This window comes from Uranotaenia lowii, chromosome 2, assembly GCF_029784155.1.
Source record: "Uranotaenia lowii strain MFRU-FL chromosome 2, ASM2978415v1, whole genome shotgun sequence".
Taxonomy (NCBI): Eukaryota; Metazoa; Arthropoda; class Insecta; order Diptera; family Culicidae; genus Uranotaenia; species Uranotaenia lowii.
The window spans coordinates 39,087,233-39,113,964 of NC_073692.1; the positions used below are offsets into that span (position 1 = coordinate 39,087,233).

The following is a 26,732-nucleotide window of genomic DNA, read 5'->3' on the forward strand; positions in this document are numbered from 1 at the left end:
TTTCGAACGTGCTGGATAAGCTATGCTTTTTTATTGTCGTTCTCTCCAAAGACCAATGAAGCAATATAAATTAGAAAGCTGAGACAATCTCACTGTATCCAATGGGGCATTTTGATGTTCGATGGTGATTTAGGAAATTTTATTTTATACTTTTGTAGGAGAAGCTTGAAAACTGATTTAGCTTGCTTTGACTTTTTAAATGGTTCAATGTCTATCACTTGGACGTTGTTCACAGTAAACCAATTTTAGTTCAAACCACTTTTTATTACTTTTGATATCAACTTTGAACTAAGGTTGTATCTTAAACACCGACATTTCAATTTGAATCTACTTCAACGTGAAACATTTCCTTGACTGTCTCAAATCTGTGCCACTCAAGAAAAACACACTCATCCAGTGATCTCAAAGCCGCAACATTTCAACCATCAAGGATTTGTTTCGGCTGAAATGCACTGCCACCCCACGATTCCATCGGCTTACACGATAATCCTCCTCAGTCCCCCCCCGATTTCGCCGTTTTCCATCAGCCTAGAAGCCTACATCCCTCAAATCTTCTTTTCTGCTAAATCGATTTCAACAACCACGGCAGGCGCCCGAAAATAGGCACCATATGTTTTTTCGTTGTTGTTTGCCTTCCACCAACCTAGATTTTTCGTCCCGATCACGCCCACTCTCACCACTCTTAACGGAAATCTCTTCGGCTAATCCCGTTTGCGATAGCAATGGCGACGAGGATGACGAGAGGCCGTGACCTCCGGCAAAAGTGAATAAATAAAAGCCGGGAAACCTTCCACGGAAAGTGAGCGGGAGAGAAGTACAGGACCAAAAAAAAGCATCTGAAAATCCTGTTTCGAACAAGCGACATGGATGGCGTGTGGGGGAAAAGTGGAATGAAATGAAGTTCCCACCCACTCACGAAACCGGCTTTTTTCCGGTACAAAGTATCAAAAAGCCGCCGCCGTTGACTTGTCAGGATGACAGTGATTTTTTGTGTGTTTTTTCTATTTCCGGGCAGCGAACGCTGCCTGGGGGGGGATTCAACATGTTCTCGGTGTGGCGGCAAGAAATAGAAAATCCTATGTCGGAGCGCATGAAATATGCCTCCATGCATTGTGTAATTTAAATCTTTCGGCCGCACCGGTCCCCAGTAAGAGGAAATTGAATCAAGAGCCTTTCAGTGGAAGTTGGAATAAGGAAAATATGCTTATTTTTTGGGGTAAAATCTGTCCGGACGAAGTTTGTAATTTGTGCTCATCAAATCTGATTCAACATAAAGCAAAATTTGATTAGGAATCTTTTTCCTTATTCGAAGGTTGAAGTTAAGAGTTGAAGATGCACCGAATAATAATAAGCCGAATATTTGGCTCACCGAATAGCTGAGCTAAGTATTCGGTCGAATAGACCGAATATTTATTTTTAAAATTTACACAATGACAAATTTCTCAAAATAATGTTGGAAAAGCTACCCAATAACCAGAAACTTAAGGTTTCAGTGAAACACCATAGGTGTAACCGTGTATCTTTTACTGTAGATCGTACTGAAGAATGCTGAAAAGTATAGTTTAATACTTTCATTATTTATTGTATATTCCAGATTTTTATTTAAATAAATACGAACTTCCTGATAAATTCAATATAGAAATCGAAATAGGCCAAATCTGGCCTGGATGCTCAGATATTGTAAAAAACTTTCCAGATTTTGCCCGGGTTTAATCACATTATTTGCTAAATGAAATGAAAAAAAGTCTGATTCCTCTTTGAAAAGTTTTAGTTTCTGTGTATTTTAAGAGTTAATTGAAAAATGAACATCCATTTTTTAATGCTGAGATAATGATGAGATTTGATAAAAAATCAAATATTTTTTTTTTTACTTTCTACTTTAATGTTTTGAAATAATGCCTAGGTTTTGTTCAGATTTGATCTTTTTTTTTTAATTTAAAGAAAAAAAAAATTCCCGGCTGTAAAAATGCGTGCGGTAGAATGTATTCTATGCTTAAGATCATCGTGCTATAAAACTTCTATTTTGAAGATATCTTGCTCAAATCCGAACTTCATCTTATTCGATATCAAATAAGCAATTTCAAAATGCTTGGCACCTGTTTGGGCATATTTTGTCCCAGATTTGACTGGAATACATTCTCTTTTTGATAGAAGCCCTAGAAGCGACAAGTCAGGTGACATTTTGAAAATCATCCGATCATTTAACGAAGCGCGCTGAAATGAAATTGAACTCTAGAATTCTTGCGATTTTGCGAAAATCCTATGAAAAAAATCATAAGTTCATCGGGCAACAGCTTGAACTTACTCCTGACAATGTCTAGGTGATTCAACCAAGCCAGAGGCCATACAACCTTACCCGATTGCTCTATAAAACGTGTGAACATCATCTTTTTTGGCTTGATAGCATTAGAGATGGAAGCTTAAATCTGATCTAAAAAGCTTACATCGGACCAAAAACATCTTAAATCTGATAGATGTTCTCCACACGAAATGTATACTATTACCTTCATCCCTCTGGAACTTGCCGAACGTATCGTTGCAGAACACGACAACAAGCATGAATTCGTGATGGACATATAGAATACGCATACTCATGGAAGATGGAGCTGTAGATGTGAAGAATCTTCGACTTAGCCGAAGAAATACCAAACGTAAAGATCATGAATTTTTTGACCTCGTACGGGGAAATCCTCTCCATCCGCTAAATATTGTGGGATGAGAATTACCTCTCGGAGGACTATCAACAGAAGCGAGACAAGCAAGGGTGATTGTTGAACGAAACATCCCATCAATCATCACAATCGACTCCCAAGAAGTTGCCATGAGTTACAAGAGACAAAAGCAAAAATGGCTGCAGACCAATACAAACTATCCTACGCGAAAGTCCTCACAAACCAAAGACCACCAACGATATCAAGTACACAAGACATCATTTACCATCGAGAAGTCGAAAGTCAGATCTCTCAATACCCGGATTAAACACACGGATCTCACATAGGATCTCAGTGAAACGTAATGTTTCCTTGAAGAGATCTTCTTTCCTTAACTCTAAGCGTACGTTTTTCGAAGTTATGATGGCTAGCATCTTACATATGCTAAAACCACCAGACCACAAAAAGTGTACTATGTATGCCATGACCGGGATTCGATCTCATGAACTTAGGCGTAGATGACTTGAACTCTAACCACTACGCCAAAGCTGCTGGCATAGTTTCTAATGTAGAACACACAAAAAGAGGAACAGCAAGTGGCCTTAAACAAACATTGAAAAGAGCCTTAATTCTAGAGATACAGCCGTTCAAGTCAACAACATAACATTCTGCAATGTCTACGCCCCATCTGGAAACACGTATCGAAAAGGCAAAGAAAATCTCTTGAACACAACACTTCCTTACTACCTCTGCCATCGAACAACAAACAAACAACTCCAGCAGTTCAAACACTGGTTCATTCCCAAGCAACCAAAAGTCACATATTTAATTGAATGAAGGCTTTGAAAGTTACATATTGACTGACTAAGAGAATCAACTGCCCAAATCACTTTGGTAAACTTTATGTACTCATTAATGGACTTGAAAGTTGCAAAAGTGATTAATATGTACGTTGTATGTGACTTGTTTTGCCCAATTCCCATGAGTAAACTATATGTACTCATTATTTAATGATTTTGGAAGCCCAAAAGTGATTAATATGTAAGTTGTATGGGACTAAAGTCACATAAAGGGCGCAAAAGTGCTCAAAACGGGATTTACTAAGTCACATAAAGGGCACAAAAGTGCTCAAAACGGGGTTTACTAAGTCACAAAAAGTGCATTGAGGTGCTTTCAAAATCAAATCATCACATCGAGTTTCAGTTTCAGTTAGAACAACATCTAGGCGTGGTCTTGTGGTAGCGTGTTCGATTCTCACCACGAAGGTCGGGGTTCGATCCCCAGGCCGGGCAAGTTTTTTTTAATAAGTATCTTGGTAGTTGAGTGACCATTCTGATGAGATATATGTAGGAAACGTAGGAAACAAGGAATTGAGCAATTTGTCGAGTTTGGAATCCGGTGCATGGCATCATGGCGGCACCGGTACAGAACATAGTAAGTAATCAAGAGAAGGTGATATGAACTGATGTCAAGGGTACAGTTGAGATAGAGAGTGATTTTTCGCTCATTTTACGATTTTTGGAAGCTGAATAAAAAAGGCACTGGAAGCTTAATAGAAGATCATTAAGACTTGTTTTGGAACTTGAAAGTATCAATAAGAACTTAAATTTTGAGCTGCATAGAATGGACTTCATACCAATGATGCAATGATGGGGTTGAGTGAGCGTTTTTGTACCTGTTTTATGGGACATACACAAGCTCAAGAGGTTGTCGAAATATTCGCTCTGCTGCGAATTACGGTATTTTTATGATTTTCTGACCACAAAGCACCTTCACACCACCGTGCTCACGACTGTGCTGACGAGGACGAGGTTACTGGAGCCTTCGTACGCATCTCCTGACAACCGGAAAATCATCGAAAAATTTCAATGGATAAAACCGAAGTCATTCGCCCCAAGCGTGCACGCAGTCAGCAGTGATTCCAACAATTTTTTAGAAATGTCTGGAAGATTTTGAAAAAATGTGTGGAAAAGTCTGGATGACTACCTTTATAGAAGAATATTGTACACATGTCGGCGGTACTTCGCTGCATGCTTAACTTCCTATTTTACTACCATCTTCCTGGCATTCCTCACTCTTCAATTACTAATTCGAATCATTTCCTGCAATTTTGCAACGAAAATTTTGAATTTGACAGTTTCATGTCGAAACTCAGAAGTCTGGAAATGTCTGGAAGAATTGACAACAGTCTGGAAGTCTGGAAACCTTTAAAAATGTCTGGCCAAGGTTCAAAAAGTCTGGAAGAACCAGACAAAATCTGGAAGGTTGACATCACTGGTAGTCGACTGAGTCGGCGAGGAAGCGAGAAAACGAGCCAGCCAGCAGTGTGTGTCGTTTTCCTGGCCGGTCGTGGTCCGGGTACTCTTCAGTGATGCTTCCGAGCTTCGGAGCTCCGGACAGGTCTGCACATTTGGCGATTGTGACAGTAAATTTCTCGTGAACCTCGAAAAACGAGAAATAATTTTAAAATATTGAACCAAAAAGGGTAAACAAATGAAATAAACGATTCACGTTGAAATAATGTTCATCAAACTTGGTTAGTAATCAAGAAGTTTATTAATTAGCCAGTACGAAAAAATGTGATAGAATGAGGAAATTATGTGAAATGTAAATTGCTTAAATTAACGAAGAAAGCAAATGAGCGAGTTATGAAATAATGTCAAAACTGGAATTGATGGGGAAAAATATATTCAGCTTAATTGAAGTTTCATAAAAAAAATGCATTTCTTCGAAAAAGAGAATAGATTGAGTCCCGGTCAGTGTTATAGAATATGAGTTTTTAGATAGTTTGCATTTTTGGCATAATTGTCTCTTAAAAATTCTTAAAGCAAATTTTGTTGGTGATCAAACTTAGACCTTATTCCATCGAAATATTAGGGTGATTTAGTTCAACGGATATAGAAAAAAAGGTGGAACTGATATACGATATAAGCATCGGCTACGCATTGTAGCGTAAGTTCTTCATACCTTCATAACCTAAGTTCATTGATAGGATTCATGAAGAAGCCAAGTAAACGAGTGCTTAGGAATAAAAACGAACTAGTTTAAAATTGAATCGATATTCCACATAATAAGTGTTTCTCATAGCCAATCAGCATATTTCTCTATGGAAAATGAACATTATGTGTGCTATGACAATTCCATGTGTCCATTACCATTTAACATGGTTTTTTTAAATGGTTTTTTTCAAGATGAAATTTTTCCTATTTTGATTTTTTTTTTCAAAAGACCTTTTAATGAGTCTTAGTTTTGACACCTTATTTTTTAAAAAAATCATTCAAGCTTAAGAATAAATTTATTTCTATTTTGATTCTGAGTCAAACATGTTGTTCAAGTGAAAATAAAAAAAAATCATAGTCATAGTTAAATCAGCCTGAACATGAGGTTGAAATGATTGTCCATGGAAAGTTTAATAAGCTATGTATTTAAATTTTTTTTAATTTGGTCTTTTGCCTATGCAATTCTATGCTATAAATAGCATGCGTATTTTAACAGATATTATCACATATTTTGATCCGTGTGAGTTAAATAATGGTAACCTATATTTGCTTTAAAGTTAAGTCTATCGAAAACACTCACTGAAGAAAATAGTAAGTTGCTATCGAAATACCGGTATCTGAACTTTTCTTATACCGTGGTTGAATTAAAGGGAATCTTTCCTTTCCTTATTTCAGTAGAATCATTCAACCAAGTAGGCTCACAACACATATTAGAGCTTTAAAGTCCTTGGTCTGGCTCACTTCGATTAGTAATTTCTTAAAATCAAGGCTCACTTGCACCCTGTACACGCAAACCTAGTTTTGATCAACGATTATTGTTTTTTCGCAAACTTCAATTATTCTCACAAAAGAACTTTCCCATGTGGCTATCAAAAACATCGTCATCTTTAACCAAATGAAAGCAGTTTCTTGAGGAACCCACAACCAAGGTTGCCGAAAAAAATTCTGTGTTTTGACGAAAAAAAAAATCTGACCTTCTGTAATTTTTCCCAAAAATTCTGTGACGGTTTTCTGTGATGCTTCTTCCATAAATGTTATTCAAAAGTCATGTCAATAAGCGTCTTTTTTACATTTTCCTTAATAAAAATTAAATAACATTACCAATTTTTGCAATTCAAAAATAAATATACATAGTTTATATTGACAAAACGTCTCTTATTTTAAAATTCTGTTAAATCTGTGAATATTCTCAAAATTCGGTGTTCTGTGACGCAGATTCTGTGATGAAAGTTGGCTCAAAATTCTGTGAAATAATATATTTTTCTTTGATTTCGGCAACCTTGCCCACAACCGAGGTCCAAATTCGAACGAGATTGTATGAGGAAAATCAAGAATCTACTACCATCATATAAAGCAGCTTACAGTAGGTTATACGAACTATCCGTTCTGCGGGCAAACCGATGAATATTTCATTCGGTACTTGATATGGCAGTGTTTTTATTAGAAAAAAAAGACGAATCTGTGTGGTTTGGCGAGGGAAACTCCCTCGAGGAAACGTAAATCAAGCAAGGCGGGAGATGGATTCGATTTGTGGTACATCTACATCAAGCACTCGGGTACAGGCAGGCCTTTGTGAGGTCAAAATTGGTTTGGATGAAAGTTGATGGTTTGTATCTAATATTTATTTTTTTTAAACAGCTGTATCGTCGTTGAATAAATTGATGGCGACCGTGAAAAAAAAATTGAACGCTAGGGAAACAGAAACATTTTTCCAAACAAATATTTCTGTATCGTTAAATTTTAAAGGAAATTTATTTCAAAGCTCCAGTTTGGGATTCAATATGAATCTACATATATTACCAAAATTTCTATTGAAGATCAAATACCGGTATTTCGGTAGCAACTTACTATCTTCTTCAGTGAGCGTTTTCGATTGATAGAAGATTACTGAAGAAGATAGCAAATTGCTATCGAAATACCGGTATCTGAACTTTTCTTATACCGTGGATGAATTAAAGGGAATCTTTCGATTGCTTTGATTCAGTAGAATTATTTAACAAAGTAGGCTCCCAACACATAATGGAGAGAAATCCTACCATTTTTATCAGAATAAGCTGAAAGTGCAGCTTTAATTTAAACAACCCATCACTGATGCAATTATTTTAATTCTTTTCTTTAAGAACCCTCTCTTTAACTACCCCAGGAGATTCTCCTATTATGAATTCAGAGAACCGAGCAACTGAGTGGGAAAAAAAATAAAAAAACAGCCAAAGAAAAATCTGGGGAATGATGAAAAATGTATATTGCTCCTGTGCATATAGAGAGCCAGATTAAAGATTTATCGACCATTTTGTTGTGCCGGTTGCAACTTGATTGTAGGTATTGGTTATTTTTTCTACTTCTCAATTATCGAACCGCAATTTTGTGTTGTGAAGAACTGCCCTGGGACTTCTGGCCACCCACTTTTACCCGTGTTCCTCCCCTCAAAGCTTGGCGCTCCGGTGGAAAAGCTCCAGGTAATCAGCTTAGGAAGAACCCGGAAAAGACAAGATTCTTTCCCAACCCACAACAACCACCCACCCAAGTGCGATTAGTTTGGATATCAGTATGGTATCGTCGTCGTGCGGTCCGTGATAGGATCGTCGGCAAATGTAGAGGTATACCTATCCAGTGAAGATGAATGCATAATTGATGGACTTATTGTGCTTTTAATCAATATTTGATTGCCGAATGGGATCCCATTTCGAGATTCCACTTCATATACTTCCCATTCCCAGAGTGCCGGTGCTGCTGCTTCTGCTGCTTAGGGCATCGGGCTTTGATGTTGAATGATGTCTTGACTTAAAGCGATTTTTGTTGCCAATTTCGAAGGCAATTATTGCGATCCGGGATAATTTGATTGAAGATCTATCTGATGATGTTTCTGCTTTGTTCTTGAAATTGTTTGGTTGTTGTGGAATTTAGAACTTTAGAATCTTGAAATTACATTTTCAAATTCACCTTCAACATTATGGGTTTGACGTTGCGAACAGGTTAAAACTGAAAGATACATGATTTTTCATCATGATGGTTTATTCGAATGAAATTTTTTGATCAAAATTTTGCCAATGATCTGAAATCGAATCAACTACGTTGGTGATCTGATTGATATTTATGCTCAATACCTCACTACGAAACTTATTTTAGATTAATTTTCTATCGTTTAGTTTATTTTTCGAAAATAGTTTTCCCTAAAAGATGATCGAATATAATGTATGGCATCTAACTTACTTTCTGACATGGCGACCGTCAAAAATTGTTAATTGTTCATCCATTTTTTGAAAACAGTTTTCCCTAAAAATGATCAAATATAATGTATAGTATCCAACTTATTTCCTTACATGGCGACCGTCAAAATTAGTTAATATCAAACAATTTTGTGATTGTTGTAATTCATATTGAAGCATTTCGAATTCAACAACTTAAATTGGAAATAAATAACAAATACAAGAAATCTAAGTTACATGGCGACCGTCAAAACTACTAACTTCTAAACTTTAAAAACCAGCTCAAAACTGTCCCGACAGTTTCCTATCGTTGGCAGACAGTCATTGAGACTGAGGAAAGCACAAACCTTTCCCATTCATCTAACCTACACATGTCGCACTGCATGACACACAATCACACCTCACAATCCAAGGGCTAAGGGAAAATGAAAGCGAATGAACACGTAGTTTGTCATCTCGTTCGTCTGCTCGTACATAGCCTCGTCTAGTCGTAGTCAGTCTCGGCAGCAGAGTACTTACTACACATAAATGGATAAACTTTTCCTTCTGATCTTGACGGCATGTGTCTGCTGCTGCTTTTCCCACGCCATAATTCCGAAAAACCAAACCAATGTGTGCTGGTCTTTTGAATCAGGAACCGATACCAAGGTTTTTTTTTGTCTTCTATGTGACACTAAAGAGTATATGTTCATTTATTATTTTTGCTGACTCGGCTAAGAAAAGTCACTCCTCCACATATCAAATCGGGAACGTCTGTCTGTGGCATCATCTTTCCTACCAATGTCATCCATTTCGGGGCAGGAAAAAACTTCTGCAACTACTCAACTTATATTCATCATCAATGGGACTTGCGCTGCTGCTACTGGGAAACTGTAGTTGCAGAACTAAAAACATTCAAACTTCATCAACGAGAGCAGACGATTATGTGTCCCCATGTTTGCCCGCGCAAATTACGAAGACGCAGACTCTTCTATCCCAATTGACACCCGGCTTCTGCCGGGGTCCTTGTCGAGACGCGACAACTTTCGGCCAAGATTGCCAAGAAGCCAAAAGCAAAAGTTTTATTACTGCTGGCGTGCCCTTTTCCAAACATCACTGAAAGCCAACAACCCATAGATGTGATGATCATTGCTGTAGCAGCAACTTCTGGCTAAAAGCTTGTGAAGCTAGTTACGATTTGTTGCAAAAAGCTATAAGACGCTCCCCTTCTTAGTCCATCCAAGTCTTAGATTCAAGCAGTTTGCAGTGCAAGTTCTTCAAACTTATGATAGTCTGAAACGGTTATCACTTGTTTTGCCCGCCAGGTTGAACCCGGAGGAAGGTGAAGTTTAGCAGAGTCCCTCCCTGTCTAGTGCCGAGGTAGACATGGGCTGCCTGTCGGCAATAAGTGTTAAAGACATCGTAACTTTACACGATTCAAGTGAGGGAGCGATTTTCATTTGAATCTAATGAAATTTATATTTTATGATCTGTGTTCCTGCAGGTGATGTGACATCGTGCAGCTCTGTTTGAGTTGAAGTTATTGTCTTTCCCAGACATTCCGTTTTTTTTTCTGGGTAATTTTACCCTTTCCGGAATGGTTTAGTTATCTTTCAGTAAAATTCATATTTTGCTTTGAAAACGAGAAAATTACGAACAATTCAAGTTATGAAAACCTGTTGGAACTGAGAAGTTTTGCAAAACACCATTCATAATCGTTAGGACCCTACGCTGATCGATTTTTTTTACGGTCGTCATGTAAAATAAAGTAATCACTGGTTTCTAATTTTAGTCGTTTAGTGTTTTCAGATTTCAGCACGGAACAATATTTTATTTCAGGCACAGCCTGAAAATCTCAACTATGGTAATTCACAAATCCTTTATTTGAGATTTTCTTTTCGAAAATTTTAAAAAAAAAAACCCACCAACAGAAGAAAAAAGTCATCCCGTAAATTTTGCTATGGAGTTTCTTTGTTAATTTTGATTGAAAAAAACCTTCCTTTTGAAAGTAAAAACGCACACATTGGGTGTTGTTCCTGCCAATTTCAAACGTCTAGTCGCATTAACTGAAAAAAATGGAGATGATTTGAGTTGCTGCAAAGAGGAAACACTGAACAGCGAAAGGCACAGTCAATGGTACTGACTTAAAGACGGATGAAAGCAGAGGATGGGAATATAAAAAAAAATCGAGGGTGGAAATCCCCGGGATTTCCATTCACCGAGAGAAATGATTTTCCTCTTAGAATTTCTTCAGATTAAGCCCCAGATTATTGTTGGAGATTTATGACGGAACTTAAAGTAAACACAATTCAAACGAGTTTTGGCTTTTATTTAAAAATTATTTAGACAAACCGCTTTAATGAAAAAATATTATGTTAAAAATCTCGATAAAACTTATTTGTGAGTATAAGGAATACTTTTGATTTAACTCTCATTATTGTTCTTTTGAAATAAAAATCTCAAAAAGATTATTGCTCACTATTAAAGGTTGCCCAGCTTAAAGGTTCACCAAGGCAGTTTTTTCTGCCCACGAAATTGCCTGCCCTCGATGGCGAAATAAAATGATGGATGAAGGAGAAATTTTAATTATGTTGATTTTTTGCCAACCGTGGCACAGTGGGGCAGAACAGGCTTTGTGTTGGACAAAACCTCGTAACTTCTTTAAATCAGCTCGTAGAGGTTAGATGTCTTCGGGTGAAATGTTCACAATAATAAAAGCTATCTAATCGTTTGGTTGAAGATATTCTAGCTAAATACTAAAATTCATTTTTGAAAGGCACAAAATTGAAAATATACGTCGGTTAAATTCACTTTATCTTAATTACAATAACTCAAAAACGAAAAAAAATTACATATTTGAAAATTCTCTAAATGAAAGATTAGAAAACGCTCAATCTTACGCACTATTCGCGAGAATAATTCATCGGGTGGTTCCAACAATTTTTGTCTTTGACTTTTGTGTTAAAATCACGTTTCTTCATTCAACTTTACGTCTTAATTTATCCAAAACGCATCAAATTTTATATTTTTAAGAACAAATGATATTTGTTTTCAAACTAAACAAACTTATAAGTTGGAGAGATTTAACTATTTTCAGGGAATATTTAAAAATTCGAAATAAATTCGGATTTGAATAAAAGATAGAAATTCAATAAAAAACTAATCGTAATAACCATACATACATGCTTTCGGCAACACTATAAACAAAATAGTTTTATCGTGAAGATGTGTTTTATATGTATGTATAAATCTGAAATAAGAAGCAGTGTTAATTTCAGTGATGATAGTTTCGAAGTTTGTTTTCGAATGTTTCGTATCTTTAATATCTTTAATCGGTAATAAAATATGTGAATCATTGATTTTTTGTTTTCATTTTATCTGTTTTGAAAGAATATCAAATAGTTTATACAAATATATTGATATTAATATATTTGACTAAAATAATTTTATTTCTTTGTTATATTGTTAACAAAATATAATAAACAATTTCTGCTACGACATTTTAATTAGCCGTTATTCAGAATCAAAGAAAAATTAGGCTTTAAAAATAGAAGAAATTTAGCCGTTTGTTGGCTTTTGTAACTTTGCTTTTCCAATATTTTCCGCATTAAATTCAAGTTCATATAAGTTAATATAAGTGAATTCTTGCTATCGAAACTATTTTCAGTAGAAGGAAAGTTATAAATCGATCCTGGAGTAGTTATTAGACCGCTGCAAAAAATGACTTTTCGCTTCCATATGTTTTTTCGATGCCTTTTGGGTCACCAAACATCAGTGTAAAATTTGAGATGATCTAGCTGATTTTTGAGTAAGCGCAACGTGTTTCAATTTTGTATGGAAATATGTATATTCTTTGTGATAAATTTTGATTTTGTGAAAGAAAATACCAAGAACACATGGCTTACGATGTTTTCCATACAAACATACGTCCAAAAATGAATGAAATCGTCTTCTGGATGATAATGAACCCCATTTTCTACTTGGCACCATTTTTTGTCACGTTCATCGATTTTGACGAAACATGGACTGGTATTACACATTTTTACATGTTTGTTTCAATTTTCAAGAATTGTTCAATGAAAATTGTTAAAGATACAGCCAATTTAGTGAATCAGTTCTAAATTTCCCTTTTTTACGGGAATAGCTGTACCTTTGCTTCCCGTCATTTTGAAGACTTCAAATCTTGTAGAGCGTTAGTTGGATAGTTGAACAAGATTGTGTGAAATTTTTATTAAAAAATATCAACCGAGAGAGAAAAGACAGCTAGTCAAAGTTGGAAGTAGGTGCGCAGCTGCACGCGATTTCATTCTTTTTTGGACGCAACTGTATATGGCTAACTCTTCCGCTCACTGAGCCTTTTAAAAAGTTTATCTCGATTTGTGCAAAAAAAAACAAGTTCAAAAAAAATAAGAAAAATACCTAAATATGAATACTGATGAAGAATAAAGCTGTTCATAAACCTGTTTGCAATTTAATGTATGTTGTTGTATATTGCCTTGGACTAGTTTAGAAAAAAATTGAAATGTTCACTTTAGCTCCACTATAATATCCTATATTTACGCATAAAATGAATTCAGTTATGTAAAGAAATTAAAGTAAAATATTAATGGTATTATTGAACCTAATTGTTTTTTGTAAACAATCCACACTAAACAGTAGGCTTTCATTCCAAGAACGAGTTACTGAGAAAAATGTAAATTTCATGATAAACACAAAAAACATGTTTCACAAAAAGTTTAATAACTTCTTCATTAGCAAGTATTAGCAACTACTTTTTGTTTTACCATACAGCTGAAATTCAGTTCTTTATTTTAATATGTAACTCGACGTGGAATTTTGCTGAAAAACTATACTTTAAGATGTTTGAAATTGGTGAAAATCTGTGATTTTTTATGTCAAACTATTTTTGCTGTAACTAGGACAATATATTTAGTAAATTTAATATTTTCAAAGTGCATAAAAATTGATAGAATTTCAAAAAAATTGGTGTATTCGGTTAACGGTTATCTTGAACAGATTATTATCTACAGAGCGAGAAAGATCTCTCTTATTATTTCCTTATTTTTTAAACAAAATTACCCTACCTTCCCCTACTAAGTAACTTGCTCAAAAAATCGATTTTTTCAAAATCTTTGATAGATTTGAGTTCGGCTATTTATCTCGTTTCCAAAAATATAAATATGAAAATTTTTATCCAAGAAATGAAAAATGAGGTTTTGTCACAACTTTCATAGGTTCTGCCCCACAGTGCGTGGAGAGCTAATTTGGTACGGTCTGCAAAATGATTTATCGCCTATTTTTCATCCTCAAGTACTTACCTACTTTTATTTTCCCAATTAAGCCAGATGTAGGCTCTTTAATTGATGCAAGAATCAATATTGCTGTGTTCCTAGCATTTAATTAGTGTTTGCGTTTATTTTATCTATCCTTTCATAGTTAGGCTCTGTTTTAAACCATTGAAAACATATTTCAATGGTGATAAACTAAGCACATTAACTAACAATTTTAATTTGAAAACCCTTTTTCTAAATCCAAATTTTCAATTTTTTTTATCTTTATTAAAGATACTTACAGCCTTTGACTGATTCGTCTTTGGTAATAAATTTTAGAATATAAAGAAGCAATTGGAAGGATATTGTTATAAAATCAAACGGGGCATCATGCAACATGACTTTTTCAATTGTAATAAAATGTAATAAAGTTATCATTGAATGATAACAAAATTATGACGACATAGTTTCTCACATCGTGAGATAGTTTTTTTAAGTTTTTGATTCTTATAGAAATAAAAAAAATAGCAACAGATGTACCTACATATTTTAACACTTTTCGATGCCGTAAAACCTTTAGCCAGTATGACGGATCGGCTAAATTTACACCTACCAACTTTATATTGCTTTTTTTAACCTACATCAATACTGTTGGTGTAAAAATATGTTTTGTACAATCATCATTTTTTTTTAAATATATATTTTTATAATTTAATTACCAGTCTCCAAGGGTCTTAAGGCCGAAGGCCTTCAGCCCGATGATCTTCAGGGGAGTGTCTCCAGGCCGAGGGTTTTCAGGTGGAGAGTCTTCAGGCCGGGGGTCTTCAGGCCGAGGGTCTTCAGATCGCGAGTCTTGAGGCCGAGGGTCTTCAGGCCGAGGGTTTCCAGGCCGAGAGTCTTCAGGCCGAGGGTCCTCACGCCGAGGGTCTTCAGGCCGAGGGTCTTCAGACCGAGGGTCTTCAGGCCGAGGGTCTTCAGGCCGAGGGTCTCCATGCCTAAGGTCTTCAGATCACGGGTCTTCAGGCCGAAGGTTTCCAGGCCGAGGGTCTTCAGGCCGAAGGTTTCCAGGCCGAGGGTCTTCAGGCCGAGGATCTTCACGCCGAAGGTCTTCGTGCCAAGATCCTGTTGACCGAGGATCTTCAGCCCGAGGGTCTTCAGGCTGAGGGTCTTCAGGTTGAGGGCCTTCAGGTCGAGGGTCTTCAGGCAGAGATCCCTCTAGCCGAGGGTTTTCAGGCCGAGGGTCATCAGCCCGAGGGTCTTCAAGTCCAGATTTGATTAGGCCAAGTGTCTTTGGGCCAAGGGTCTTCAGTCCGAGAGTCTTCATGCCAAGATCCTTTTGGCCGAGGGTTTTCAGGGCGAGGGTCTTCAGACCGAGAGTCTTCAAGTCCAGGTTCTTTAGGTCAAGTGTCTTCGGGCCAAGGGTCTTCAGTCCGAGGGTCTTCAGGTCGCGAGTCTTCAGGCCGAAGGTTTGCAGGTCGAGGGTCTTCAGGCCGAGGGTCTTCGGGCCGAGGGTTTTCGGGTCGAGGGTCTTTAGGCCGAGGGTCTTCAGGTCGAGGGTATTCACGCCGAGGGTCTTCATGCCAAGATTCTTTTGGCCGAGGGTTTTCAGGGCGACGGTCTTCAGTCCGAGGGTCTTCAGGCCGAGGGTCTTCAGTCCGAGGGTCTTTAGGTCGTGGGTCTTCAGGCCGAAGGTTTCCAGGCCGAGGTTCTTCAGGCCGATTTTCTTCAGGCCGAGGGTCTTCAGGCCAAGGGTATTCACGCCGAGGGTCTTCATGCTAAGATCCTTTTGGCCGAGGGTTTTCAGGGCGAGGGTCTTCAGGCCGAGGGTCTTCAAGTCCAGGCTCTTTAGGTCAACTGTCTCCAGGTCGAGGGTTTTCAGGCCGAGGGTCTCCAGGCCGAGATCCTTTTGGCCGAGTGTCTTAAGGCAGAGCGTCTTTAGACCGAGAGTCTTCAGGCCGAGTATCTTCAGGCTGAGGGTCTCCAGGCCAAGGGTCTTCAGGCCGAGGGTCCCAAGAGTATGAGTCTGATTGTGCTTTTTCATTGAAATGTCATAAGTCTATTACCAAATTTGATATAAATTTGTGGAAAATTTTTTCATTGGGACTCTAGGGGCTCAACCATTAAAAAATAGCTAAGGATGTAAGGAACAATTTTTTTATGACGGCGATTCAGAAAAGTGATGTCTACACACAAACATATTCATTCATTTTCCAGCAAAAAATGGCTGGAAACGTTCAGCAATTTAAATTTTTGCTGGAAAATTCTGCTTGCAAATCATCTTTTATTTTACTTTCGTTTAAAACAATGGCCATTTTTTTTAAAATTTCATAAGAAACAATGGGGACTTGTCCTTAAGCAAGTCGTCTTTTATTTAATTTTAATTCAATACAATATGGACTTGTCCTTTTTCTGGTCATCTTTAATTTAATTTATTTATTTAATTCCATCTTTTAATTATGATCATTCAAAACAATAGGGACTTGTCTTCTTGCAAGCCAGCTTTTATTTAATTTTTATTCAAAGCAATGGGGACTTGTCTTCTTGCAAGCCATCTTTAATCAAATTTAACTCGTAACAAAGGGGACTTGTCCTCTTGCGTGCCATCTTTTATTTAATTTTATTCATGAACATAGGGGACTTGTCCTCTAGCAAGCCATCTTTAATTTAATATGATGTAAAACAATGGAGACTTGTCCTCTTGCAAGCCATCATTTATTTAATTTTATTCAAAACAATGGGGACTAGTCCTCTTGCAAGCCATCTTTTACGCATGAGCTTTCAAAACAATGGGAACTTGTCCACTAGCAAGGCTTTTTTTTATTTATGATCATTCGAAACAGTTGGGACTTGTCCTCTAGCAAGCCATCTATTGTTTAATTTTCAGTTAAAATAATGAAGACTCTTGCAAACCATCTATTATTCAATTTTAATTTAAAACAATGAGGTCTTGTCCTCGTGAAAGCCATCTTTTACGCATGAGCTTTCAAAGCAATGGGGACTTGTCCTCTAGCAGACCATCTTTTGATTAATATTATTCAAAACAATGAGAGCCAGTCCTCAAACAAGCCATCTTCTATTTAATATCATTCAAAACAATGGGGACTTGTCCTTTTGCAAGCCATATTTTATTTAATTTTATTCAAAACAATGAAAAACAGTCCTCTTACAAGCCATCTTTTATTCAATATAATTCGTAACAATGGGGATTTGTTCTCTTGCAAGCCATCTTTTATTAATGATCATTCAAAACAACAGGGACTCTAGCAAGCCATCTTCCATTTAATGTTATTCAAGAATAATGGGTACTTGTCCTCTTGCTAGAAATGTTTTATTGAATTTTTATTCAAAGCAATGTGGACTTGTCCTCTTGCAAGCCATATTTGATCAATTTTATTCGGAACAAAGGGGACTTGCTTCTAGCGAGCCATCTTTTATTAAATTTTAATATAATGCAAAAACAATGGGGACTTGTTTTCTTGCAAGCCATCTTTAATGCATAATATTTCAAAACAATGGGGACTTTTCCCCTAGCAAGCCAACTTTTAGTTAATTTTATTCAAAACAGCAATGAGCGCGCAGTCAGTTTGAGTAAAATCGGTCGGGATCGAATTTTTTTTCGAGCAAACAACAACCATCTGTAGCATGGTGTATGGTGGGTTCCGTTTAATTCGAAGGTTTTTGGGGGTTTAGAGGTTCGTCTCTTCTCAAGATTAGATTGTATTCCACATGAAAATGGAGAAAAATGGTTTTTTTCTTTTGTTTTAATATTGGCTAATGGGGGAACAATGACCAGCACCTCCGATTGAAATTCACACGACAATACTTTCATGGACATTCGAGGAACACGAAGTTGTAACGGATAAGGGCTTATTAGCTTATCTCCTCGAGGAAAAACGACGACAGACAAAAAAAAACTATTATCACAATGCGAAAAATTCTTTGCAGCACGCTGCCGAAAATGAAAGAGGCGACTCTACACGACGAGATACGGCAGGGTTGGCTGTCTTCTACCGTTCCTCCTGGAGTTGAGAGCCAAATACCAATCATACAATTGAAGTTGAATCTAACATACCTACAGTTGCATCAAATATACCATTAAAGTTGAATCTATTAAATTTTTAGTTGATTCCGTAAGTTCAAGGTCAATCAGCAGTTTGTAGTTGAACCTATTATATTTGCAGTTGAATGTCTAAAATCATTCATACAATGGTAATTGAATCTATCATATTTACAGTTGAATCGATTATACCATTACAGTTGAATCTATCTGAATAAGAGAAAATCAACTACATTTCGATGATTTGTATAACAAGCTGGAATAATTATAACAACGGTCGTCGTTTTAATCCGTATTAAAAAACAGTTATGAAAATAAATAAAACCTACTGGTAGCGTTAAATTAAACAAAAACAATAGTCAGTCACTGGTCTAATCTTTTGTCTATTGTCAATTAACGACAAGATATTCAATCTAAATGTCATAAAGATGAGCAATCTCTTTCTCATGTCCAGGAAATGGGATGGATTGTAGATCGAATGGTTACTAAATTTGATTATTTTTTTCCACTCTTTTCACAAAATTTCACAATTTAGTTCATCTCACAGCTGTTTCAATCGTATGAAATAACGACATTCTGATGCAAAGAAGCGGAGAAACGTGCAGTTTTTTTTTCATTATTGGAACGCCACCGCCTGCAGTCATGCAACAATCCACCACACAGCAACCGGGTGGCTTTCTCTTCTTCGTTTAACCGGACACAGACCAATAGTGACAGCCATTGACCAACCGGGCCAGCATTGATGATGTCCACATGCATTGGTCGAAGATGGAACACCGGTCGGTGGCGGTGGTTTTCCACGATCGATTTGGCCAAAGTGCATTTCGGTCCGGTGGTCAATCTAATGAAGAACCAGTCATACACTCTTTTCTCTTTTCGAGTTTGACTGGAAGGACCGTTCGTTGATTTCCAATCCATTACTCATTTCTTGCTGCCCTCTGCTAGCTGATAGGACGTCCGTTGTCGTGTGGTCGTCGTCAGACTTTCGCTCGCTTGGTCAACCGGTGGCTGATAACGTCCTTTTGGAGAGACAAAAAAAAGTCGATACGAAAAAACCAAACGACGAACGGAAGCGTTGATCCGAATGCCAGATTCTGATGGCCTTCATCAATTTAGGGGTGACCACCGTTCGTTCTGTTTTTTTTTGTTCCATCCCCTTCCTTCAAGCTAGAACAAACATTGTGTTTGCTCTTGAAAGATTTCCATTAAAATCCCATTCAAAAGGGAACCGTCTTTTTTGCGACGGTCCCGAAAAAAGGCTTTTTAGGCCAGCCCGACACCTTTAGAACAATGACTAGGACGTTCACCCGACTCACAGCATAAAGCGCGCGAAAAACAATGAAAAATCTTGAAAAGAGAGTACCTAACCTACCCGTTGGGTAAAAACAAACCCACTCGAAAGAAACAACGTGAAAGGCGTTGTGCTAAAGCCTCTTTCAACCAAACTTTGACCTCTCTTCTCGGGAAATTGAATTTTAAAGTCGAACAAAAAGGTGTGAAAAAGGTGTGCCAAGTTCAAAAGTTCAAAGAAGTGGTTCTGCCCTATAGGATTTTTTGTCGACTTATTTGACAGTGCTCGAAAAAAAATGGAAAGTCGACAAAACTGCTCGAAGCCGTTTTGCGAAAAACTGCGAAAGACAGTGTGATGCAGTAGGTAAGCGTCAGCGCTCTCAAACAAAAGCCAGCCGGAAGGAGAACCGAAAAAAAGGAAATCTAGAAGTAAATCCTCTGCCATTCACTCGACGACGTCGTCGTCTTTGTCGTAGAAAGACGCTCGCTCAGCTTTGGTTGGTACAATAAAGGTGTACATTGGAATGCGAGAAATGCTGCTGCTGATGCTGCTCTACATAACTTTCGCAGCCGGAATAACCGGAAGGCAATATACATTAAATAAAAATCATCTTACCACCTCATAAAAAATGGCAACTCGCCGCCGAGAGAAGGTCCGGGACGAAATTCTGCGTTCCAAGGTAAGGGAAGGCGAACGAGTGTGGGCGACCGTAAGCGGAAAATGATTCTTGAGAATCTGACAAACGCGCGCGCTCGCGATTGCCAAGTTCTGGAGAGGTAGGTAATTTGAATGTTTCCCGGGTTTGGATGTTACCGGAAATTCGCCGGAACATCACCGGTGTGTGTGTGAGGAAAGAGGAGGAAGGACGATTACAATGGAGGGAACATACCTGATTTAAGAGCGTCCCTCTGTGAAAAATGGTTTCGAAAGTAATCATTCTCGAGGTGGAATCCTCGAGTGAAGTTTGAAGAATTGCTTACGCGCAATTCTTGGTTTGAATAAAATTTTGACGATGGATGCGATATGGATTTAAAGGTAATTTATCTTAGGAAAAAGAATAATCTCATACCATCTCAGTAAAAATCGAGAGGGCTGAGTTGAAATTGGAAAAAATATTTGTAGTCTAAGACTGCTGTAAACCTTCAAAAACTTTAAATCCTTCCAGTCCGAGGTTCTGCCTTAAAGCTGAAAAAAGGCTGTCCGAGCCAAATGTAATCAAACTGCTCGAAGTTCACCAGAATAATAAAACATTTTCAAATGGTCGTAACACATACCTTTGCTCAGCCCGGATGTTTTGTCCCGCAGCACGTTGATCTGGTGCACCCGGCCGAATTCCTCGAACATCTCCTTCAGTTGCTGTTCGTCCATCGAGCGGGGCACTTGGCCCACGAACATCTTGATGTAGTCCGGATCCGGTTGATCCCGGAGCAGGTCATCGCCAGTGCCGTCACCAGCAGAGCCATCTAGCACAACGCCACCGAGACAGCCATCGGTCAATGGTCCACCTCCGGTAGTTGGCGATAGCGCCGAGGGCGTCGATTTCAGGTGCTGCTGGAGCTGAAGCGCCAGTGAGGCCGTGTTTTGGTTTATCACATTTGGATTGTTATTGTTTAGGGTGGCTAGGTTGTTATTGTTGTTGGCGGCGGCGGGATTGAGGTTATTGTTGGCGATACTACTGTTGTTGTTATTGTTGTTGCTGTTGTTCATATTCAGAAGGGCGCTGTAATGAAAGAAAAAGTAAATTTATTAGAAACCATATCAAAATATTCAGGACAGACATTGGGCTTAAAATACCGGAAAAAAATACTCAGGAATTGTATTTTAATAAATTTTTTTTTTTAAATAATAGTCAAAATTGTAAAAATTGTCAAAACTGTAAAAATTGTCAAACTTGTCAAAGTTGTATAAATTGTCAAAATTTGTAAAAATTGTAAAAATTGTCAAAATTGTCAAAATTGTCAAAATTGTCAAAATTGTCAAAATTGTCAAAATTGTCAAAATTGTCAAAATTGTCAAAATTGTCAAAATTGTCAAAATTGTCAAAATTGTCAAAATTGTCAAAATTGTCAAATTGTCAAAATTGTCAAAATTGTCAAAATTGTCAAAATTGTCAAAATTGTCAAAATTGTCGAAATTGTCAAAATTGTCAAAATTGTCAAAATTGTCAAAATTGTCAAAATTGTCAAAATTGTCAAAATTGTCAAAATTGCTAAAGTTTTATAAATTGTCAAAATTGTCAAAATTGTCAAAATTGTCAAAATTGTCAAAATTGTCAAAATTGTCAAAATTGTCAAAATTGTCAAAATTGTCAAAATTGTCAAAATTGTCAAAATTGTCAAAATTGTCAAAATTGTCAAAATTGTCAAAATTGTCAAAATTGTCAAAATTGTCAAAATTGTCAAAATTGTCAAAATTGTCAAAATTATCAAAATTGTCAAAATTGTCAAAATTGTCAAAATTGTCAAAATTGACAAAATTGTCAAAATTGTCAAAATTGTCAAAATTGTCAAAATTGTCAAAATTGACAAAATTGTCAAAATTGTCCAAATTGTCCAAATTGTCAAAATTGTCAAAATTGTCAAAATTGTCAAAATTGTCAAAATTGTCAAAATTGTCAAAATTGTCAAAATTGTCAAAATTGTCAAAATTGTCAAAATTGTCAAAATTGTCAAAATTGTCAAAATTGTCAAAATTGTCAAAATTGTCAAAATTGTCAAAATTGTCAAAATTGTCAAAATTGTCAAAATTGTCAAAATTGTCAAAATTGTCAAAATTGTCAAAATTGTCAAAATTGTCAAAATTGTCAAAATTGTCAAAATTGTCAAAATTGTCAAAATTGTCAAAATTGTCAAAATTGTCAAAATTGTCAAATTCGCTCAAATTTTCGAACGTCCAAAAGCTGATTCTTATATGATTTTTTTATTTTAGATTACAAAAAGAGCTTCCAATGTTGTTTTCCAAATTAAACATTTTTCATTCTCTCAAGATGACTCTTATGTTTGTGGATTAAGTTTGCTGAGTTTTAATACATCTGTATTGAATTATCACAAGAATTTAGCAGTAAATTAGAAACAGTTCGTGGCTTTCCACTTTGTTTACAATTTATAAACAGTTAACTGAACTAGTTTTTTTTAACAGAGGAGGAACTTCTAGCCGCCTTGCGGAAAACCCTCTCCTTCGACTGTTTCTTAATCACGTCCAGCAGCCTCGGTAAGCTAACTCAGGGATTAAACAAAACTTGGGCCAATCTTTCATCCGTTGCCTGGAGGAGTTTCCTGCAAGTGTATAAACACCTCCTTCTTTTTCTAACGAGACAACCGCAACACTAATTACACTAGTTTACAGCATTTTTGAACTCAGCAAACTGAAGGTCATTCCCAATGTAAAATCGGGCGCTGAATCCGAAAATGAAATTCAAAAAAATCTCAGTAGAACCGTTTTTGAGTTATGCTCCAAATATGAAATTTCGTAAAAATTAAAAAAGTTCTTGTACTTAGATTAAAATATCTCGGACGGCATAACAGTAATTTGAAATCTCTCTTTTGCATATTGAAGGTGAATAAGTTTTCTATCGATCATCTGAACACTGTTTTTGCGTTTGACCAACAGTATTGTTGATATTAGTGACTTTATGAGAAAAAAAATTATAAAAAATGCATTTTTTTAGAGAAAATTTTGTTTCAACGAAAGATTTAGACACGATGGTAGCGTTTAAAAAATCTGATTTTCTTTTGAGCTTAAATGTCAGTTTAAAACAAAGATTTCATGTGGTTATTTATCAAAATCGGTTGAAAATTGAAGAAGTTATGGCTACTTTACCATAACTGTATTTTTTGCAGTTTTTCATAATTTCACGAACCGCAGTATACTTATCATGGTATAGGAAGAATGAAACATGATAAATCTCACTCGCTCCAAGGCAAAATTATTTATTAGCTTACCAGAAGGTCACATGCCAAGTTTCAGGAAGATCTGACCATAGGGAGGGGTTGCTTAAGTCTCAAACGAGAATTAAATTTTGAGGTATTTTGCCCGGAAGGAACGAAAAATACTGGTTTTTCATAAATAACTTTTTTCATCACTTTTTATGGTTGATTTTCTTAAAGCCTAAGTTGAGACGAATATTTCACCCGAAGACTGTAACTCGATTGGATTCGAAACAGAAAAGTTATTGCGGTTCAAAGGCCGCAAATTTTGTCCAACACTCAATGAGTACTTTTTACGCATTGCGTTTTATACGACAATTTTCGACCAAAATACAATCTTTGAACCGCAATAACTTTTCTGTTTCAAATCCAATCGAGTTACAGTCTTCGGGTGAAATATTTGTCTCAACTTAGGCTTTAAGAATCGACCATAAAAAGCAATCAGCTAGTGATGAAAAAAGTTATTGATGAAAAACCAGCATTTTTCGTTCCTTCCGGGCAAAATACCTCAAAATTTTATTCTCGTTTGAGACTTAAGCAACCACTCCCTATGGTCAGATCTTCCTGAAACTTGGCATGTGACCTTCTGGTAAGCTAATAAATAATTTTGCCTTGGAGCGAGTGAGATTTATCATGTTTCATTCTTCCTATACCATGATAAGTATACTGCGGTTCGTGAAATTATGAAAAACTGCAAAAAATACAGTTATGGTAAAGTAGCCATAACTTCTTCAATTTTCAACCGATTTTGATAAATAACCACATGAAATCTTTGTTTTAAACTGACATTTAAGCTCAAAAGAAAATCAGATTTTTTAAACGCTACCATCGTGTCTAAATCTTTCGTTGAAACAAAATTTTCTCTAAAAAAATGCATTTTTTATAATTTTTTTTCTCATAAAGTCACTAATATCAACAATACTGTTGGTCAAACGCAAAAACAGTGTTCAGATGATCGATAGAAAACTTATTCACCTTCAATATGCAAAAGAGAGATTTCAAATTACTGTTATGCCGTCCGAGATATTTTAATCTAAGTACAAGAACTTTTTTAATTTTTACGAAATTTCATATTTGGAGCATAACTCAAAAACGGTTCTACTGAGATTTTTTTGAATTTCATTTTCGGATTCAGCGCCCGATTTTACATTAAAAATGTTGGACAGTTAATCAAGTTCGCGATTTTTTTAAAATTTTGTAAACTAGTGTTATCGGCTAACGGAGCAGAACATCTCATTTAGCTCAACTCTCGGAACTTGACTTGGCTTGGCACGGCACAACTTGTACGTACTCTACACCCGGATTAATTACACTAGTTTACAGCATTTTTGAACTCAGTAAACTGAAGGTCATTTCCAATGTGAAATCGGGCGCTGAATCCGAAAATGAAATTCAAAAAAATCTCAGTAGAACCGTTTTTGAGTTATGCTCCAAATATGAAATTTCGAAAAAATTAAAAAAGTTCTTGTACTTAGATTAAAATATCTCGAACGGCATAACAGTAATTTGAAATCTCTCTTTTGCATATTGAAGGTGAATAAGTTTTCTATCGATCATCTGAACACTGTTTTTGCATTTGACCAACAGTATTGCTGATATTAGTGACTTTATTAGGAAAAAAATTTTAAAAAACGCATTTTTTAAGAGAAAATTTTGTTTCAACGAAAGTTTTAGACTCAATGGTAGCATTTAAAAAATCTGATTTTCTTTTGTGCTTGAATGTCAATTCAAAACAAAGATTTCAAGTGGTTATTTATCAAAATCGGTTGAAAATTGAAGAAGTTATGGCTACTTTACCATAACTGTAATTTTTGCAGTTTTTAATAATTTAACGAACCGCAGTACACTTATCATAGTATAGGAAGAATGAAACATGATAAATCTCACTCGCTCCAAGTCAAAATTATTTATTAGCTTACTAGAAGGTCATATGCCAAGTTTCAGGAAGATCTGACCATAGGGAGGGGTTGCTTAAGTCTCAAACGTGAATAAAATTTTGAGGTATTTTGCCCGGAAGGAACGAAAAATACAGGTTTTTCATCAATAACTTTTTTCATCACTAGCTGATTGTTTTTTATGATTGATTTTCTTAAAGCCCAAGTTGAGACAAATATTTCACCCGAAGACTGTAACTCGATTGGATTTGAAACAGAAAAGTTATTGCGGTTCAAAGGCCGCAAATTTTGTCCAAAACGCAATGAGTACTTTTTACGCATTGCGTTTTGTACGACAATTTTCGACCAAAATACAATCTTTGAACCGCAATAACTTTTCTGTTTCAAATCCAATCGAGTTACAGTCTTCGGGTGAAATATTTGTCTCGACTTGGGCTTTAAGAAAATCAATCATAAAAAACAATCAGCTAGTGATGAAAAAAGTTATTGATGAAAAACCTGTATTTTTCGTTCCTTCCGGGCAAAATACCTCAAAATTTTATTCACGTTTGAGACTTAAGCAACCCCTCCCTATGGTCAGATCTTCCTGAAACTTGGTATGTGACCTTCTGGTAAGCTAATAAATAATTTTGACTTGGAGCGAGTGAGATTTATCATGTTTCATTCTTCCTGTACTATGATAAGTGTACTGCGGTTCGTTAAATTATTAAAAACTGCAAAAATTACAGTTATGGTAAAGTAGCCATAACTTCTTCAATTTTCAACCGATTTTGATAAATAACCACTTGAAATCTTTGTTTTGAATTGACATTTAAGCACAAAAGAAAATCAGATTTTTTAAATGCTACCATTGAGTCTAAAACTTTTGTTGAAACAAAATTTTCTCTAAAAAAATGCGTTTTTTATAATTTTTTTTTCTCATAGAGTCACTAATATCAGCAATACTGTTGGTCAAACGCAAAAACAGTGTTCAGATGATCGATAGAAAACTTATTCACCTTCAATATGCAAAAGAGAGATTTCAAATTACTGTTATGCCGTTCGAGATATTTTAATCTAAGTACAAGAACTTTTTTAATTTTTTCGAAATTTCATATTTGGAGCATAACTCAAAAACGGTTCTACTGAGATTTTTTTGAATTTCATTTTCGGATTCAGCGCCCGATTTTACATAAAAAATGTTGGTCAGTTAATCAAGTTCACGATTTTTTTAAAATTTTGTAAACTAGTGTTACTATTCACGTGGTGGTGCAAATTTGTTCTCCCGCGCGCAGCTGTAATTATAAACTTTGCCCATCGCGTATCGCATAAAACATAAATAAGGTTGCAGAACTGGAGCGAAGAAGTTTTGCCGCTCCTTCTTCTCGGAAAGTCCGAGTTTCCTTCTCTCTTCCTGAGGGGGGGAAACCCGCAAACTCGATTGCGCAAGAAAAAAAAAAGTCAAATATACTCTGCAAA

At 36.3% G+C, this 26,732-nt stretch overlaps 1 protein-coding gene across 1 annotated transcript in view; it reads right to left on the minus strand.

Moving 5' to 3' along the window:
• LOC129746246 (CUGBP Elav-like family member 2) overlaps positions 1-26,732 on the minus strand; it is a 406,881-nt gene that overhangs the window by 358,524 nt on the left and 21,625 nt on the right. Inside the window, exon 2 of the mRNA XM_055739816.1 lies at positions 20,728-21,173. Within this exon, the coding sequence (XP_055595791.1) occupies positions 20,728-21,173 (446 nt within the window). The remainder of the gene's footprint in view (positions 1-20,727; positions 21,174-26,732) is intronic.